Here is a 20,990-nt window from a genome sequence, read left to right on the forward strand (position 1 = left end):
GGCCTGGCCATTTCTGCTAACATGCAATGTCTCTGGGCAATCTTTGCATGTGTTGGGCTGGGAGCTGCACCACAGTCTAAGGCTCTTCCTAACTACCCCATTTTTCCCGGGTGTCAGATTGGCATGGTGGTCTGAAGGCTGTCCCAGAGTACTTCTGCTGTCTTTCCCCATTGTCTTTCTCAGATGTTATTCCCCCCAACCTCCTGTCCTGTGAAAACTCTTGTGCTTATAACTCTATTGTCGTGTCTACATCCTGACACAGCTCTCTTCATAGGCAACATCACTGTCATTTCACATAATCCCACCTCCCTTCTCAGATCTCAACCTGAGAATAGTTCCCACATCTTCCCAACCCATTTCATCACAGAGGTAAGAGTTTGCTAAACATTGATTCCATCCTTCTAGCTACCCAAGTTATTAGGGTTCCTAGTACCATCCCATTTAGCATCCTATAGGATGTTTAGGACCCCTAGAGAAGAGACAGAGGCATGAGAGAGTAAAACATATACTTTATTTCTGTATAGATATTCTTTCCAGGAGCCCAGGCTTGAAAATGTGGAAACCTCAGGAATGGCCCCTCTCCACTTATACTCTTCTCCCCACAAATTAGGCCAACGGGGTCAGCTCCTGAGTTCCCTTTCCCCAGGATTCCACTCTGTCCTTATCTCTTAGTATTCTCCTGGGGCATAAGGAGGAGAAGGACTCTTGTTCTCTAGCTCCTCCCAGAAAGGCTCCCCACTCCCCTCCTCAATTAGTGTGGTCTAGAACTGTGAGTTCATGATATACATCAGGGCTCCTCCCTGAGAAAGCATGAGGAGGAAGAGGAGGAAGAGATCAGCACAATACAAATATCACAGTGACAGCAACGAGATCTCACATTTTGGAAGTCACATAACAAAGATGGTTCCTTGATATTTCATATTCTATTACTACTGGACATTACACCAAGGAAACACACTTAGATAAACACAGGGTGACGCATTTCTAGAATAAGAATGTGACCCATGCACAGTACAAATCATGGTGCTTCTCACATGTGGGAGATGATGACATTTTTGTGTTAGTGGACATTGGAGACTGGGTCAGAGGAAGGCTTGCTGGCACTCTGCAAGCGGACGCTTTGCCATATTGGAAACTGCCCAGGACCACGCAACATTCCCTTTTACTATGCACAGAGATGATGCTGTTCAACCTTATTCCTTTAGGTCCCCTGGAATGACTGACAGCTCCCTTTGTAAGTACCCCAGAGAACTCTCATTCCAGAGGCTCTCCAAAGATCCCAGTCTTTGGCTTGACTGCCCATGGTGAGGGTGGGTTTTTAGAACACTGTGGAGAATCTGTCCTCTCAGATGCCTCCACGACTGCTGGGCAGCTTGGACTCACCAGGACTGGTGAATTAGTTAGTGGTGGCCAATAAGGTGGGCTCCTCAAGAGCTGCAGGGGCTGTGTGTCCCCAGCTCAGGGCAAAGTCCAGAGCAGGCGCTCAGTTAATCCTTGTTGAGCTCAACTCCAACCTTCTCTTCCATAGATGGGATGTCCCCAACTTCTTGACACCGTCTTCTTAGGTACTTCTCATAATCACTTTAGCTCTTTACATCCTTCCAAAGTGAATAATCCATACACAGCAAGAGTCTCTTGGAAGTATGACTAATGCTTAGGGCACTAACTTTTGTTGCTGCTAAATTTTGTCTTCCATTTACATATCTGCAATGATCTGGCTTCACTTAGTTTATTTAATACTTTCTACGCTGCTTTGGAGAATGTGCTTCTCGAGGTTTTCTGGCTTATACTATTGCTTCTTCCCCCAGGCCTGCAGATGCCCTGGTAGAATTAGAGCCATCAGGGCTGGCAAAGGCTGTAAACAGTGCATTGTTCTCCCCTTAATGCTATGGATGTGGCACATGTGCACCCATTATGTAAACTACCAGGAGGACATTCATGGATGTTACATGAAGCTTCTGCTTCCAGCCATATCTGGACAAAACACAGATCTGGGAGACAGAAAAAGAAAACTGCGTGCTCATCTCATGGAAACTCTAAATCCGAATTGGGATTCAAAGCATTCAGTTCACGGCTCTTGGAAGACTGACTGTCCTTTAGGGTTGACGAGTCATTCTATCTTGTAGAGACAGGAAGCTGGCAAAGCCATGGGGCAGGGAGGAGACATTCAGAGAGTCTGAAGGGAAGATGCAAGATGCTCTCTTCCCAGAAGTGCAGCTGCAAAGTGCAGCCTTCTTGCTTGTCGCACATATGAGCACGATGCAAGTGTAAAATTAAGAATCAAGGTTAGGGCCCCCACCCTAAAATACCCAAAGGTCAAAGCAGGAAGCCCGTGTTTGTCTTCTCTGACAGTGTTCTGCAGCTGTGAAATTCAACCTGCTAAAACTGGATGGATGTAGGCTTTGGCATGAAGTCCTCTGCTCTGTCAAAAGCCAAAACTTTCCAGGAGAAGGAATGTACTCAGGATTTTAAGACAAATCAGAGAATGTCTGAGATGGATAGTTACAGATGGCCTTAGCGGTTGCTACATCTCCAGGAACTGGGTATTATTTATGAAACTCACTGCTCCTATTTTATTCTTTTTTTTTGGTAAAACAAACAAAAACCCCCCATACAACCTTGAACCATATGATGTTAAGATTCAAAGGAACAGTTAGATGATCTAACTCAGCCCCCTTGTTTATAAGCAGGAAAAGAGGGTCAGCCACACATTAAATGTAGTGCAAGTCTACCAATTCCTGGTCTGTAAGAGACATTAGCAGGTATCAGTGGACATATTCTGCTTGCTTCGGCTACTCAGGACAGTCACTGGGGACATAATGTGGAAGCTCGAGGTTCTCAATCTCATGATGTGTAAATGCACTGAAATACTGAGATGCCAAAAAGGGGAATACATATGTTTCTTTTCACAGATGCTTAGAAGACAGGGCTAAATTTTTCATTTAGATGTTATGTGGCGCCTTCTTTTGTTCATCCTGTCAAGTGTAGGCTGGGGTGATGGGAGCCTCCAGCTGCAGGAGGCTAATGTGAAATAACTTTATTGAAGTAACATGGGGCTCCAGGAAAATGAATCTTCCGGGTCTGCAGCTGTGCTGCAGAATTCATCCTGAAATGAACACTCGCATGCAGCCAAAGTCACTTCCAGAATCATGGAATGAATGGGCTTTTGGGAAAAGCTGGTCCAACCTTTTATTTTACAGGCTTAGCAGAGTTCAATGACTTGGTTTGAGTCACACAGCATGAGGGTGGCAAAGATAGGGAAGAATTGAGATTTTTTTGACTTGAGGCTGAAATGTTTTCGCTAAGCCATCTGACCCTTTTTGCAAGCCCCAATGTGAGGGTGTTTCTGATGGTTCCAGATGAAGGGCATTTCCATGCATGAAGGGAGGCAGGACAAAGGCAGTGGGGGCTGCACCTGCCAAAGGCCCTGTGGCCTAGGAGACCACATTGGAGGAGAAGCTGAAGCTCTCTGTCATGGTTTTGGAGTCGCTTCGTGAAGAGCAGTTGGAGGTCAGGTCCAGGGATGAAGGTGTGGCCTTGGGGCCGTCCTCTGGCTCCTCCTCATGGGCCCCCACCACTGTGGAGATGGTGGTCTCCAGGCGGCTGACTTTGTAAACACTGCCCTGGGTCTGGAGATAGCGGGTGGATTTCATTTCCAGCCCCTCATAGTCGCCGGCGCTGATGAAGGGGCAGCACCGGAAGGCATGCTTGAAGCCCAGACGGAACCTGGAGAGTGAGCAGATGAAGAGGTGACCCTTTGGGATGGCCTGCTCAGAGGGCTGCCCACCGTTGCATCAGCTTGTTAACACATGGACATACCCAAGCGTGATTCTGTTATTGTTTTTAAAATTAACTCACAGCTGGAGATGCTGAGGCCAAAAAGGCTTAACGGTCAGTCAACAAGGTCAAATCCAAGACTAGAAAAAAATCCGTCACTGGAAAAATCTTTATGTGAAATATGTCTTTACTGGGGGTGGCCCTGAACCATGCTGTCTCCCCTCACATGGAGTCAGCAGATTTTGGGTCAATTCTACATCAACAAAACGCATTCACTAAGTGTTTACTATGTGCACAGCACTGTGCTAGTTACTGGGTGGTAAAAACACATATCAAGATTCAGTCCTTCCCCTCGAGTAGCCCATCGACTGAAGGAGGACTCTCTGCCAATCATGTTCCTTCAGTGTGCCTCAGTTTCTCCGGTTGTTAAATAGGAAGAATTAACCTTTACTTAAAGGTATGCTGCTAGATTTAACCTAAAAAAAAGTGCAGGCGAGTCATGAAACTCTTAGAAATAAGGGTGAATCTGTGAGTTAGACTAACAGAGACCCTTTGGACAAATTGAAGAGAAGGTCTTTCCCCAAATTCCTAGTACCTGAGTGTCTAATTCACAGAAGGCACCTTACAGGCTGAGGACTGATGGATATAAAGATGGTAACAAGCATTTTATTCTTCTCCTTCCTCTCCCTCCTCCTTCCCCACTCAGAGGCTGGTGGTTCTCTGGATGACAGACTGTGCTGCAGCCATTGTGTGTCCCAGACTGCTTTTGGGAGCCCTCTGCACCCCATGGTGAATTCCCTACCGCTGACCAGCATTCCTGATGGGCTCTGCCTTCTGTTACTTCTCTGACGTTGGCTTCTGCTGCAGGATGGCTCTCCCCAACCTGTTTGACTAAGTGAGGGCAGGAATCAGGCCTCTGGGGTCACAACTCCTTTTTGCCTTACCTTGTCCTGCTGGAACTGCTGGAAGAAAGTGGGTAAAGCTGCTCAGATCATAAGATGGAATGGGAAGAAGACAGTGAGAGATGAGAGAAGGCAAATGTGCTCTGTGCGGGGATGGAATTCTCTTTCTGCATGCATAGCCCACTGTGTACTGGATCCACAGAGCAGAGTGAACAAACTCACACGCCACGGCCTGGAGCCTGGATCCAGCTTGCAGACCTGCCTTACAATGCATTAACCACAGAAGTTTTTAATTCCCCCACTAGTTGCCAGTATTTATAAATCAGAAGAGTTTGGACAATAATATGGATTTCTGGTTCCCCTTGGAAAAGAAAAAAAGAAAATCAGTCCACTCTGGGCTCCCATTCCTGGATGGTAATAATCAGCCAGGCTGAGTTGTGTGATGACAAGTTAGCTGCAGTCCCCGCTTGTCCCTCTTGTCTCACAGCTGGGTTTACTCATTTAGGATGAGGTAGATGGTCTTGTGGCCCCTGGAGAGCTCATGGGGTTGGGATCCTCACCTGTCATTGAGGCAGCAGTAGATGATGGGGTTGTACATAGTGGAGCTCATGGCCAACCACATGATGGCCAGGTAGACCTGCTGGATAAACTTCTTCAGGTAGAGATCCGGGTTGATGTAGGGCAGGAGGAAGAAGATGTGGAAGGGCAGCCAGCAGATGGCGAAGGTGCACACCACGACGATCATCATTTTGACCACCTGGCAAGAGGGTGAGACAGGTGAGACCACCAGCACATCCCCCTCTCTATGGCTGCTTCCTTTTTCCTCCCATTCCCTCACTGTGCACAGTATGGGATAAAGCGGAAAGTATTTAAAAGAAGCCCCTTCAGGGAGGAGAAAGGATCCTTACTACGTGGTGCTACAGGACTTTGGTCATGTCAGCTGTTCTCAAAGTGTGGTCCCAGAACCGGCATCATCACCATCCCCTGGGAACTTGTTAGAAATGCAAATACTTGGACCCTATTTCAGACTTACTGAATCAGAAACTCTGGGGATAGGAGCCCAAATTCTGAGTGTGACAAACCTTTCAGATGCTTCTGATGCATGCTCACCTTTGGGGACTACTGTGTTATATTATTCTTCATGACTGGAGGAGCCCAGGGAGACAAATTAATGAGCAAACGTGAAAGGTTGTTCAGGAGGGAAAGGCCTGGGGCAGCAGGCTGGGTGGGTGGGCACAGCAGAAAGGGTGGGACAAGGGGAGACATAGTGAGCTAGGGCAAGCTGCTTGGTTTGGAGACTGAGGGGGAGGGAAGGAGAAGGGAAAAGATTTGACTAGCTGCAGTCAGGGAGTGCCAGCTGTTTAAGAGCGATTTAAAAAAAGGTTTTGTGAATACTGGATACTATGATCTGAATGTTTGTGTTGCTTCAAATTTATATGTTGAAATCCTAACCCCTAAGGTGATGGCATTAGCAGGTGGCCTTTGGGAACCAATTAGGTTTTCAAGTCAGAGCCATCATCAATTAAATTAGTGCCCTTATAAAATAGGACCAAGAAAGACCCCTCTCCCCTTCCACCATCTGAGGACATAGAAAGTGCCATCCATGAACCAGAAAGCAGGTCCTCCTGAAATACCAAATCTGTCTGTGCTTTGATCTTGGGCCTTCCAGCCACTAGAGCTGTGAGAAATCAATTTCTATTGTTTATAAGCTCCCAGTCAAAGGCATTTTGTTATAGCAGCCCAAATGGACTAAGATACCAGGTGATATAACCCCTTCCCAAGACATCTTTAGCAAAGAACTCTACAGCATTCATATAATGCTATGCAGAGAAATACCAACAGAGAATACTATGCAAAGAAGTACCAAAGAATAAAAAAAGGAATGAGAAAGCTCTTTATATACTGATTTTCAAAGATCTTGTCAATTTTAAGTAAAACAAGTGAGAACAGCGTGTATTTACTATTTATGTAAAAAAGAAGAGAAAATAATATATATTTACTTGCTTATAAATGCCAATATCTAGAAGGGTGAAGAAACAAATAACAATAGTTACCATTGTATGCATATCTGTGTGTGTCCATGTGTGCATGTATGTGCAAGCTTGGGACCTGGGTAGATGGCAGATCTAGAAGGGAGAGAGGCTTCCCATGATAAGAATTAATTTTTTTTTTTTGAGATGGAGTCCCGCTCTGTCGCCCAGGCTGGAGTGCAGTGGCCGGATCTCAGCTCACTGCAAGCTCCACCTCCCGGGTTCCCGCCATTCTCCTGCCTCAGCCTCCCGAGTAGCTGGGACTACAGTTACCCGCCACCTCGCCCGGCTAGTTTTTTTGTATTTTTTTGGAGAGAGAAGGTTTCACCATGTTAGCCAAGATGGTCTCGATCTCCTGACCTCGTGATCCGCCCGTCTCAGCCTCCCAAAGTGCTGGGATTACAGGCTTGAGCCACCACGCCCGGCCAAGAATTAAGTTTTTTTAAATATTTCATTTTGAACTAATTGAAGGCCCTCAAGAAGTTGCAAAAGTAGTGCAAAGCAATTCCGGGTACTCTTCAACTAGCCTCCTGCAATGATATCATGTTACATAACCATCCCACATTATCAAAAACAGGACACTGACCATTCATCAAACTACTGACTATATTTGGGTTTTGCCAGTTTTTACATGCACTCTTTTTTTGGTGTATAGATTTATGAAATTTCATCAGAGGTATAGATGAGAACACAAGCACAGTCAGGATACAGAGCTGCTCCATCACTGCAGAGAAACTCACTCATGCTCTTGCTTTGTAGGCCACTCCTCCCAAGCCCCCCCAAACACTGACTCCTGGCAACCCCTGATCCATTCTTCATCACTATAATTTTGTTCCTTTGAATGCTTTTTGATGTTTGTGTGAACCACGTGAACGTATTATCTTGTCAAACTTTAAATAAATAATAAAAAGAGGACCAAATCACTCTTCGCTGATTTTTTATTTAAGTGTGTGTGTTTTAATGGATCAACAGGTTGCAATTACTCTTAAAGAGCAAGCGAGGTGGCTCATGCCTGTCCAGCCAGATCTGGGTTCCAAAGACACTGAAGAAAGATTCCTCTCCTCTCTGTTGTTCCCCAGACCTAGGGATATCTTGTGCTTGCTGCTTCTGGGGCTCACAAGTGTACCGTCCCTTCTCGACAGCCTGTTGTCTGTGCCAGGGTGGGTTGGTTCTGCCTGCCCCCTGCTCACCTTGCGCTTGGCAGAGACTTGCTCATGGTAGCGGTCAGAGGAGTCCCCGGGGATCTCACTGGCCCATAGTGTTATTCCCACTACGGTGTATGCATAGCCAATCACCAGCAGGGGGAGGAAGTAGATCAGCACAGTTACACAGATGTGGTACCTACAGCAAGGTAAACAAGAAAGGTCAGTATAAGATACTTATTGTTTTAGTTTTTTTTTTTTGTTTGTTTGTTATTGTTATTGCAGGGGCAGTCAAGTCTTGGCAGCTACCTTTCTCAGCATTTGCCATTAATAAACTCGGGCTGTAAAGCACACTCCAGGGAGACTTGTCACCTGCATAGGGTGGATAGGTGATACTAATGAATACACTACAGAAAACAAATCTTTTCAATTTATATTTTTCTTGTGAATTTTTTCCGTAATGAATACTCCTGTTCAGATTGAAAAAAAAAGAAAAGAAAACATTGATGACAGGGCACTGAATCTGTTGTATATCCATGACAATTTCAGTTGATGATCAGTTCAATATCATTTGCCCCCCCTCCCCCACAAAAAATGCAAACTCAGGCTACATTAATAGAACTACAGTCTCTAAATGAAGGAGGTAATTATACCACTCAATTCATGCCTGCCAGACTACACTTATGCTCAATTTAGTACAGGGTTGTACACTAACTAGTACATTCAGTTGAGAACTACCATGATGGCTGATAAGGTCCAGTTCATGCTATGTGATAAGTGGATTTATCCGTATCAGAATAATTAGCTTGAATGAGAGAGATAAGACTAATCCTAGAACTAGGATTAGTGGGTGGGTGAAAGCCACATAGCATAAGCCATTTCTAAGTTTGGGCTTTAAGAATATATCTTCAGATAGAAGCTGCGTAGGTCCCTGAATTACCCCTCGGAGGACAGATGCCAACTGACTCACAGTTGACTGGGACATGAGCAAGAAATAAACCTTTGTGGTGTTCAGCCTCTGAGATGTTGACGTTTGTTACAGCAGCACAATTTATCCTTTTCTGTTAAAGGGAAGGCTTCTTTTAAGTAGAAGACTTAAATAAAGTTTTTGAATTTTGGGAAAATGTATTTTTTTCTCGGGGGTTGGGGGTCCTTGGTTTGTCTGGTTAGTTACAGCCCTTTTCTTAGATGTGAGTGTAACGGAGATACTCAGAATTCCTAATAATAATAATAATACTAGGAAGAACAGCTAATATTTGGGGGCACTTTACTCTAGGTCAAATAACAATGCTAATGATAGTATTAATAGCAGAAATGGTAGTTAAATTCGAGTGTTGATGAAAAGCACAAAGCCAAGCATGTTACTAGCATTATCTTATTTAATCCTTAAGCAAATGATTGGGTAGGTACTGTTAATCCCATTTTTTAGATGAGGAAACCAAATTTAGAATTTAATTAATTTTCCCAAATTCACAGCTGGTAAAAGGAGGAGCTGAGATTAGAATTCAGGTCTGTGATGTCAGAAAACCAGCTTCTTGTCAATGGAGAAAAGTCACCCAATGATTTTTTTCTTCCACTCTGTTTACCATTCATGCTTATTTTATGCAATGATTTTCTTCCAATGAGGAACACCCACTTATTCACTCAATTTCTCCTTTGTAGATACTCTGTTTGCTTTTTTGTAAAGCCCCATAGTTTTTGCTACTTATTCAGTCCCTCTGCATATCAAATTTGCACTTGAAGATACTTGAAGAGTGCTTAAGTGACAAATCACAGATTGCACCAAGCAAGGTATGAGTGCATGTGTTCTGTGCAGACAGGCTGCTCCAGTCTCACCTGGCTTTCAAAGCCCTCTGAATTGTTACCTCCTGTGGGAGCCTCAGGGCTCTCCAGCCGCCAGGGCAGGGATTACATATTGTGTTTCCTAGCTGATCTCAGTCCCTCCTGGTTGCTGTAATGGCATTGCTTGGAAGCAAAATGTTTGGAGACTACAGGGGCAGGGAGAACCTGAAAACCTCCAAATTGCACTGACGTCTACCTGAAAGAACAGCCCTGCCTCATGCAGACTAATCGTTTGTGACCAAAACATGTCAGCTGAGCTTTGCCGAGACATTGCTGCAGGGCACTGAGCGAGATTGGGTCGGAGTGTGATGGGAGGGACACTATGGTCAACTCGCTGATGCTCCTTACCCTGGACCAGTGGCCCTCAAACTCGAGTGGGCTTCAGAATCACTTGGACGGCTTCTACCATCCCACAGGGCTGGGTCCCATCCACAGTTTCTGCCTCAGCAGGGCTGGGGTGGGCCTGAGAATGTGCATTTCTAACAAGTTCTCAAAAGATGCTGATGTTGCTGTTTGTGATTCAGACTTTGAGAAACATTGTCTTAGGCCAATGGTTCTCAACCCCAAATGCACAAGAGAATCACCAGGGAAACTTTTAAAATGATCAGTGCCCAAAGGTATTATTCAATTGGCTTGCGGGTGGGAGCAGGAAATTACATTTTAGAAACTGCCCCCAAGTTATTCTAATAGACAGCTAGCACCGAGAACTCTTTCAGACCCTAGGTATGCAAGCCTATTGGGACTCCATTGTTGTCCGTGATTTAATGACTTTATTAAAGTGTGTATTAACTGTGTTTTCTGGTTCTGTATCTGAGGCTTTGGCATCTGGGTCCCTGCAGCTCAGGGAGGGACTGACTCTTTCAGGCAGAGCTAATTCTTTGAGAAAACAAACAACTTTCACTTGGATGCCTTTCATATGCAAACTAACTGAAACACAGCCCATACTTGTCCACTTGCTTGCTTTCTTGGGCTCTTACAAGGTAGGACACTATTTTCCTGCCCTAATCACCCAAAGGCAGGCGACGGACAACTAGGGGCAGCTCCTACACCCCGGAGCCTGCTGAAGTCATTCAAACCAGCCAATCTTAAACGTGTTTACCTGGCCTTGCCTGCTCCTTCCTGAGAAAACCCCAATAAAGGCTTTCCTGTGTGGCTTGGCTTGGTGTGGGGCCATGCTCCTTTAGCTTGGGAACTGTGAGTAATAAAGTGTCTTTCAGTGGCAACCATGTCCTGATCTGTTGGCTGCACCGTAGCTGAATACAAGATACAATCTGCTCTTTCCCTTTGTGAAATCACAGATCAGATCATTATGAACATGCAAAGATAAATACATAAACATAATTTATCAGTCTTTTAAAATTCCTTCCCTTTTTAAAGAAGCAACAGTAATTGTAATTTTTTGAAAACAACAAAAAATATGGGCTTAATTTCAGCTAAAAGGTGTTACAGTCAGGAGCATTGGTTTTTCCATGTTCCAACAGGGATAATTAAATACAGCATAGAAATAGGATCCAGCAATTCTATTTTTAGGTATAGACACCAAAAATTGAACGCCAGGACTCAAACAGACATTATTTTTATTTTTTATTTTTTATTTATTTATTTATTTTTTGAGACGGAGTCTCGCTCTGTCGCCCAGGCTGGAGTGCAGTGGCCGGATTTCAGCTCACTGCAAGCTCCGCCTCCCGGGTTTACGCCATTCTCCTGCCTCAGCCTCCCGAGTAGCTGGGACTACAGGCGCCTGCCACCTCGCCCGGCTAGTTTTTTTTTGTATTTTTTAGTAGAGACAGGGTTTCACTGTGTTAGCTTGAATCTGCACACAACACCATTCACTACAGCTAAAAGGTGGAAGCAACCCAAATGCCCACCAATAGATGAATGGACAAACAAAACGTGGCTTCTACATGCAATGGAATATCACTCAACCTTAAAAAAGAAGGACGTGATGACATGTGTGACAACATGGATGAAGCCTGCAAACATTCTGCTAACTGAATAAGCCAGACACAAAAGGAAAAGCATTGTCAGGTTCCATTTATATGATCTATACAGCATAGGCAAACTCATGGAGACAGAAAGTAGATGAGAGGTTTACCAGCATTTGGAGGGAGGAGATGGGAGCCATTGTCTAATGGGTACAGAATCTGTTTGAGACAAAGATGTGGATGATTTTGTTTAGGGGTGGGTGGCTAGAAAATTTCAGCTGTTACAGAAAGGTTGAAATAAAGAAGTAGCTCTGGAAATGGATAGTAGTGATGGTTGTATAACCTTGTGAATTTACTTAATGTCACTGAATTGTACACTATAAAATGACAAATTTTGTTATGCACATTTTATCACAATAAAATTTAGTAACAAATTATGTAAGAAAAATTGAGCTAAGCTGGCATTCTAGGTTTCCAGATTCACAGTCTTTTGCTCCCCCCAGGCACTTGACAACTACACCCTCCCCGTGCCACATCCTCACTGAAAAATAAAAGGCAGATTTGATTCTTGGATGAAATAAAAGGTTAAACACATCCTTCTAAATATTGCTCAGATAAACCCCATTTACATAGAAATTACAAATGCTCAATCCAAACAGTGTCCAACTTATCAAAAATTATAAATGAATGTAGGTCAAATCAATGAAATTCCATTATTAGAAAATATAAAATTCAATACTTTTTTTTACCTTGATGTCTTTTTAGAAAAGTATATATATATATATTTTTATCATATCTTGTGATTAACTGGAGATACGTCTATTTATATGTGTATATTTGTCAAAATCATTATTTTAGAGAGCTGATCAATAAGCCAGCACAATCTTATTTTGTTTGGCTCCATGCTTGTTTTGGCTTTCATTCTACTATTTTCTAGATTTCTGCCAGTTAGGATTTTATCAGCTCTCAGAATTAATAGCTGCCTTGGGAGAAGAGATCTGGGGTTAAGGCTACACTATAAGTGAGCATAACAGCAACAGCAAGAGGCAGCAACAGAAGAGACTGGCTGGCCTCCACGTGGTGAGATATGTGCTGGGTTGTCATAGACATGAGAGAACCCAGCACAATTTGATCATTAAATCCTGCTGATGGACTCACCGGAACTTTCAGAAGGAAGGCTCAAGCAACAACTTCATGCCTTTGTTCATCCCTGTAAGCAGTGAATGAGGCTTGACACATTTTACAGGATAAGCTTGCTGAATGCAGACCATGTAGCCTCAAATCCTGCAGATTCCCTTGTCCTTAATGCCATAATATATTGGTGCTCACTAATCTAGGTTTCCTTATGTCCCACTAGCTGGGATCATTGTCAAAAGCAAGAATAGTTTCAGTTTCTGAAATAATCCTCAGGATTTGAAATCAAGGTTGATAGGTTTATTAAATAATAACTAGGTGTCGTCATAGTGTACTTGGTGGAGACTCTGGATGCCTTAAGGTAGGGGAAGAAGGCGGCCAAGAGGGCACAGCTCTGGGTTCTCCGTCTTTATTCTAACGAGGTAGCTCTGCTTTGCTGGGTTTATATATTGACTTTCTGTGGATGATATTGTTCAGGGGTGGGTGGGTAGAAAATTTCAGCTGTTACAAAGAGGCCAAAGAGCACTGAGAGAATCCCAACCCCGATCCAATGCATTATCATTCTTTGCAATATCCATACCACTTAATCATCCAGAATCTTCTTGAATACCCCTTGTGACATGCTGCTCACTACTTGTAAAGCTGAGCTACATCAGTGACCCTTGGAAGCTTATTAGAGATTCAGACTCTCAGGCTCCACCCTGAGGGACAAAATCAGAATATGCATTTTAACAAGACTACCCAGTAATTTCTGTGCATGTTCAATTGGAAGCACACAGCTCTTGGTCTTGGTTACACATTGGAATTGCCTGGGGAGCCTTTAAAAATTCCAATGTGTAGATCCCACTCTAGAGCTTCTGATTTAATTGGCCTGCAGTGCAGCTTTGGGCTCCAGAGATCTAGATGCTCCCTAGGTGATACCCCTGTGCAGCTGGGGCTGAGAATCACTGGCATTGAGACTTCTGATGCTGGTAGTTGCGACTGATGCAGTTCCTCCTTAAACCCAGTGAATAACCTGTGGTCACGTAGCTTTCGCACTTTATCCTACGTCACAAGCAAACCTGAATCTGCAAACCTTCTGGGATGGTCCTGAAAATGCAAGGTGACCATGAACCTGCGGTTCCCCAGAGCCCCCTTTGCAATGAGGGCTTTTGAGGCCATCTCTCATTTGACACTAGCTGAGCAGCCTCGTTCCTCCTGCTCTTTCTCAAACATCCCTCAGGCTCTCTCTCCTTCTCACACCATGGTGCTAGATTCTTGACTTTTTACTTCCTGAAAAAATATTGCAGGTCAATGTGGCTTCTCGACAGTAAAAGAAAGCAATACTCATGTATTTCTTGGTTGACTCACATCTGGATGTTACAGCCAAATTCCAAAGATCTTTGAAAGTTCTCTTGGAGGCAGGCAAAAATTGCAACTGGTTAATCGATAAATTCAGCAAAGATTTATTCAGCACCTATTCTATATCTAGTCCTGTGCTAGGGGCTGCGGCCACTGAGGAGAGTTCCAGTTGTTTTCTTCTTCTGGAGCTCACAGTCTGCAGGGGAGTAGTGCCAAAGAGTGTGCCACGGGAAGTGGCTGACAGTGGTTACCTCTTCAAGGGGAGTGGAGACATTGAGGAAGGGCATGAGTGAGCCTTTTTCAAATATAGATACAATGTAAAAATTAAAAATAAACCTAAATACAATGGTCCAGTGTTTTGTGCATGTGCGTAAGTGTATAATGCGTTGGTGAGATATTCAGCCAAGCTGGTCAGGGAAGCTTCCTGGAGGAGGAATTGCATGGCTAAGCCCTGATATACAAGTAGGAGGTAGGTAGGTGAGGTGGGCACTATCGGGAGGGGAGGGAGCAAGTGCAAAGGCATGGGGAAGGAGCCTGGCATGAGGCGGGTACTAAGATGCCACTTGAACTGAACAGCACATGGCTGTGTGAGGAAGTGCCAGAAGACTTAGCTAGAAAGGAAGATGAAGCAAATCACAAAGGGCCTTTTATGACAGGCTGGAGAGTTGTGATTTATTCTGAAGTTGGTGGAAAACCATGAAGTGGTTTTAAACAGAGAAGGAACACGGTCAGATGCTTCTGCTCTGGCAGTATTGGAGCAAGTGGATGGAGGTGGGAAAGCCCGGAGGCAGTGAGCCTTTGGGGTGCTCTGTGGACCTGGCAGGAAGTGGCGCTGGCCTAAGTGAGGGCTGTGGCAGGACAGATGGATGATAGGAGGGGAGAGATTCAGGAAGCACTGTGGCTTGCAGGAAGAGCTAGTGGACTTGGCTGTGGATGGCAGAATTTACCTGAATTTCTGGTCTGGGTGAATTGGGGAGTGAAGGTGACTGTCACTAGTGTGGAGACCCAGGGAAGAGGAACAGGCTTGTCGGGGGGAGTTGGTAGATTGTCTTTTGGACATGTTGACCTTGAGGGCCAGCAGTTACATGTCTGGATCTGGATTTGGGCTGGTATTAGATTGGGGAGTCCTCATGTGTCCAAAAACCATAAGAAGACAAGGGGATGCAAGATGGCTATGAGAAGAAAGGAGGTTCACATCTGGGGGGTGGGGGCAACACCAGGGGAGAGGCTGGAGGGGAGAGGGAGGAGCAGGGGGAGAGAGACTCCAGGGGCAGGTAGAGCCTGCCTTCGTGAGGGTGGGAACTTGATCTCTGTTTTTGGACATCAGAGACCCAGGGCAAATTCAATTTTAGTGGCATCGTCAGAGAAAGTGATGATGGACCAGGTGAGCCAAGTGGGAAGTGAGGAAGTGGAGGCAGTGGGTGTAGACTCCATTCTTAATACACTTGGCCATGAAAAGGAGGGGAGAGAGCAGTCGTTAAATGGGGCCAAGGGCAAAAGGAAGCTGTCTGTGTGTCTGGTTGAAAGGATAGGGGATATGAAGCCCTCTGTACTTCTCTGACACATCACCCAGTCTACCCTGGGTTATAGCGACATGAGTACATGTCCCATCTTTCTGCTCTTCAGAGACAGGCCAGGACAAGGCCTCCATCAACTGCATCCAGACACAAGCCCTGAGCAGGAATGTCCCAGAGTCACCCTGTCTCGCAATGGGGTGAGCCATCAAGGCAGATGCTCAAGCGCACATATTTAATTCATGGAAGAACTGGCGTCACAGGATCCCCATGCTGAAACACAGCTGCCTCCGGGTGGAGTCAATTCCCCTGGGGCAGCTCCTCAGTGGGAAGGCCACACTGACACCTACCCATGAACAAGACAGGGAACGAAGCAAATTCTTACTGCAGTCTCTGCTCAAATTGCACAAGTCAGAATTTCGTTTTGTTGTTCTCCAGGTTACTTTTTATATACGACTATTTCATCTGCTTGATTAGATTAAATGTTCCTTATAGGCAGAGCCCATGTGGTGCTCCTCTATTTTCATCACAAAATCAGCACCAAGGAAATACTTCATAGAAAAATATCATCTCGGGTTTCAAAAAACATTAAAATTCTCACCATACTTGTCCCCCTCATCCAGCAAGAAGCCCTCTTGACAGCATCCTTCACAGAAATTCGCCCAGCATCTGCTTGAATGAGAGTGCCTGAGCTTTGCTTACCTATTTCTTCTTTAATAGATAGGTTCCTCACTACTAGTACTATATACTCATTGTCGATTTGAAAATACAGACAGGCATTGAAAAAAACTTCAAAGGTTTTTCTAATCATGTCACCTAGAAATAAATTCTGAGAAAATGGATTGATACCTTCCTACATCTTCCTGATATCTTCCTACACACACTCATATTTGTACACACATAAGCACACTGTTAGATTACGCTATGTCACAATCATCTTTTTATGTCAATAAATATTTCTATAACAAAATTTTTAATAGCTATGATAATGTTCTATTGCATGGAGGTACCATAGTTATTTAGCTAGTCTTCTATTTCTTCTATTTGGTACATTTGCATTATTTACAATATTCTAATACTTAAGTGATACTTTAATTAATATATTCAAATATGTGTTGTTGCTCCCATTTTTATTTCCCAAGATTAAAGTCACCAGAACTAAGTTAAAGGGTTTTTAAAAGGTTTGATATATATGGTCAATTTCCAGAAAATATGTGCCAATCTGTACCAGTTTATGAGATTACCCTTTCATTTGCACAGCTGCACTGGGCATTATCAAGTATCATAGTGTTTGCCAACATGATAGGTCACACATAGTCCTCTAATTATAATTCTTAACTCATTGTAAATTAAAATTTTATAATTGTATTAGTCTGTTTTCATGCTGCAGATAAAGACATACCTGAGATTGGGCCATTTCTGAAAGAAAGAGTTTTGTTAGACTTACAGTTCCATGTGGCTGGGGAGGCATCAAAATCACGGCGGCAGGTGAAAGGCACGTCTCACACGGTGGCAGAAAAGAGACAAACTTGTGCAGGGAAACTCCTCTTTTTAAAACAATCAGATCTCGTGAGACTTATTCACTATCACAAGAACAGCATGGGAAAGACCTGCTCCCATGATTCAATTACCTCCCACTGGGTCCTTTTCACAACACATGGGAATTCAAGATGAGATTTAAGTGGGGACACAGCCAAACCATGTCAATACGCTTTTTTCATCATTTTCATTTCTTTTTTTGTGAACTGACTGCTTGTATAATTTACCCAATTGTATATTAGGGTGTTCATACTATCTTTCCTAATTTGGAAAGAACTCTTTATAGCATCTATCATATTATACTTAGAAGGATCTTCTCCATTCCAAAATCACGAAAACATTTACTGATATTTATTTATTTATTTTCATTATAACTATTCAGCCCATGAAGGATTTATTTTGTGGTGAGTATTATGAGAAGAAACTCCAAATATTTTTTTCTCCAACATCGTTTACACTTTTCCCAGGACCACTTATTGGATACTCTATCCTTTTCCTGATGATTTGAATTTGCACTTGGACCACATACCATTCACTGTATTCTTGGCCCTGTTTCTGGGTTTTTGTTCTGTTTCCTTCATCTATCCCTCCTTACTGGTGTCAGCTCTGCACCATCTCAATTTTTATGACTTTGTAATACATCCTTTATCTATGGCAGTACAAATCTCCTCTTATTTCTGGGATAGAAACCGACCTGGATTACCCTGGTCTGAACTCAGATCACATAGGACTTGAATCGTTGAACAAATGAACCCTTAATAGTGGCTGCACCATTAGAATGTCCTGAATTTTACTTAGCTTTTAAAATAAAATAGCTTCAGGCCTGCACGTTTCTTATGAAGAAGGTTAGAGAATGGTCTCAGTTATTCACAGCCAGGTTGTCAGCTTCTCAGAAGGGATCAGGTTGTAAATCCACTGGCCCCTCCCAGCATGACATGCATGATGAAGTGTAGTGGTGAATGCTGTTGGTCTGCCTTGGACCTCATGGCCCCATTACAGATTCTTTCTTGGGCAGGAGTCTTAGGAAAAAAAAAAAAAAAAGGTTCTGAAAAGGATGTGTTGCCGAGAATGGCTCAAGAGTCTGGGAATGCTCTAACGAGAGGTATTGAAACACAGACTCATGCAGGAAGAAGCTGAGCTCCCTCACCCACACTCCTCCTCACTCCAGTCTGCTTAGGGAGAGGAGGGAGGGCAGTAATGGTGTTTGAGGAGGCAAGTGGCTGATAGTCCTGCCTGAAATTTCAGCTGGGTGGATATGTTAAGAAATACAAACAAAACTTGAATTCTAAAGCTTCTGCAGGCTTTGAATTGCTGAGAGAGAACAAGTTAGATGGTCTTCGGGTTGGCTGGGGACCTTATTGTATTTTGGGATAGGAAAAAATAGGCCAGAAGCCTAATTTAGGGGGAGTGAAAATGCTAAATTGATCTCTGTGGGAAAAAATATCAAGAGTACAAGTAACAAGAAAAAGGGAGAAAGATTCCATATTAAGCATGACAGAAAGAGGGGCGAGAAAGAGCATGGGTGCACCTGAGCCCCATAGTTGGAAGAGGGACTTGCAAAAGGACACAGCCAGCAAGACATTTCCTGCAGGGATGGCTGCTCAGTGCATCGCAAGAACAGTGGTATCTGAATGCGGACTCAAGAAAACACAATTTTGTACTAGGCTGTAATTTCCCGATTCCACTCCTCAAATCTTTAGTAAAATATGCCTCATCCAAAAATTCCATAATAGTGGGACTTTGAGAAAATAAAGGAGAGTGACTGTTTCCCAGAGTGGAGTCAAGTGGGCAGGCCAGAGCTGGTGGCAACCACAAAGCTCCTAGTGGTAAGTTAAGGTTCTTACTTAGGGTGGGGAAGGGGATGTGGTGGAGAGGGAGACCCTGCCTCAGGCAGCAGGGAGACAGAAAGGGACCTCCTGAATCTGTGTTATGCTCCCTGGTCAGCCTTCCCAGCCTGGCAAGATGGTATCAGTCATCTGAAGATTCCTGGAATCTCTTGAGTATATACTGCAAGTCCCCCAGCCCCAGATACAGAAATGTGAGGCAGGTAACTGCCACCAGGTGGCGCCAATCTGCAGCCGGCACCTGGACCAACCAGTATTCATTTAGGTGACCGGCATTTCAGTAACCTAGCAAAGGTGAGCGGCATTTCAGTAACTTAGCAAGAAAGCAGCATGCATTTTATAAGGTCGAAGTCATTACACGCCACACAGTGCCCACCTCCCAACCCCTATATTCCTTACCATGTCATGGTGCAGTTTTCCAGTATGTGGGGTATTTTGTTTTAAACCACTGTAGCATGAGTTTTGCAAATTCCCTTGGAATATTGCAACCCTATTGAGGACAAGACTGCATTTTATATACGACATTTGCTCTGAGTATCAGTAGGTACTGATACATGTTTTGCTGATATAATCCACCCGCTTTCAAACCCTTTTAACTCTATCGTGTTGTGCTCTGCTTAAGGTTGAGTTAGCTGACTGTCTCATCGCTGCAGTGGAGGGCTTTTTGCTGGGTGGGTAGGCAGGGACAGATCTGGGATGAACTTCTCTCGCTGCAGCAGCTGAAATGAACACTGAGCTGGGGGTGGGGGTTGTGGGAGACAGATTGGATACACGCAGCACAAGTGAAGCTTGTGTTTTATCATTCTGTCAAGCACTCCAAATAAGCTTATTTTTGGTGGGACATTGTTTAGAAACTGCTTCAATTGGTGCCAACGGATATGAGTAAACATTTCTTGATATAGGTAAGTTACACCATAAATGTGCGTGTTGGTTGGTATTTTACACTTCCTCTCATCTCTCTGGAGTTTGAAAAAGCACTTAAAATAATCAAAACACTTTAGTCCCAATAGCCTGTGACTAATAGCCATCCATGTCTCTAAGTCTGGACTAAGCGTCCAGACTCATAGGCCTCATGCTAAGTGCCCGTTCTCTTTGCTGTGCCCTGAAAATACGTACTCTTCACAAGACAAATCTTAATACAGCCACTACTAACAATTGGCCAGGAACCTTTTCTTCTGAGGATATTATCAAGTGCAATACAATGTAAATAGCTATCGACTTGTAAAAGATGTAGAAATTTCATATTTTCTACCTGCAGTAGTTTCATTGTAAAGGTGTTTCTGGAGAGTGGATTCCACTTCATCTCATTACCTCTGGGGCTTCAGGTAAAAGACAGATATTGCTAACCCCATTTTAAAAGGAAAAATTAAGCTATAGGGAAGGTAATTGCCTTGTTCAAGTCACTCAGGGTTGAAATGGGAATGGAAAACAGATCAGTCCTTGTCTAATTTCAACCTTGTGCATTTTTTTCTCTTTCTGCTCAGATGAGCTAAGAAGAAGAATGGATAAATGTCACTCAGAGCAGGGAAACCACAGTTTTTCAAGAATGAACAAATACATCAAGCACAAAAATTATCTGCAGCATTTTATAATGGCAGATAGTTTATTGAAAAATTGTGTAGCTTAAAAAAGCAGGCCCAGGATTGAAATTCATCTAGATGGGTGACTTGGAATGCGGCCAAGTCTTGGATTCCATTTTATGTCGGATTCATTCTTGTACTTCCACAGCCTGTTCCTGTCTTGAACCCTGAGCCCAGAGAGACTCTCGGTTGACTGAAATATGTGGGAAAGACAAACACCCTACTTTCTGTTTCTTAGCCAAAAGTTTCTCAGCATAGACAATAGACCATTATGCCATGACCATGAGGCACATAGGCTGCCAGTCTACAGTTTCCATTAACAAATTGGGCAATGCAATTTATGCATCTCCCAAGAAATCATCAAGGATACTATATTAATCAATTTGAAGTCTGTTGTGAATTGTTTGTGAGAGGACAAAC

General features: G+C 43.7%; 1 protein-coding gene across 1 annotated transcript in view; it reads right to left on the bottom strand.

Annotated features, from left to right (window-relative positions):
• Positions 1-494: 494 nt before the first annotated feature.
• TACR1 (tachykinin receptor 1) overlaps positions 495-20,990 on the bottom strand; it is a 157,807-nt gene continuing 137,311 nt past the window's right edge. Inside the window, exons 3-5 of the mRNA XM_033175242.1 lie at positions 7,900-8,050; positions 5,240-5,436; positions 495-3,726 (exon numbers count right to left, since the gene is read on the bottom strand). Coding sequence (XP_033031133.1) covers positions 3,435-3,726; positions 5,240-5,436; positions 7,900-8,050 — 640 coding nt within the window. The 3' untranslated portion in view covers positions 495-3,434. The remainder of the gene's footprint in view (positions 3,727-5,239; positions 5,437-7,899; positions 8,051-20,990) is intronic.

Source organism: Trachypithecus francoisi, unplaced genomic scaffold (genome assembly GCF_009764315.1).
Source record: "Trachypithecus francoisi isolate TF-2019V2 unplaced genomic scaffold, Tfra_2.0 Lachesis_group17, whole genome shotgun sequence".
NCBI classification, from domain to species: Eukaryota; Metazoa; Chordata; class Mammalia; order Primates; family Cercopithecidae; genus Trachypithecus; species Trachypithecus francoisi.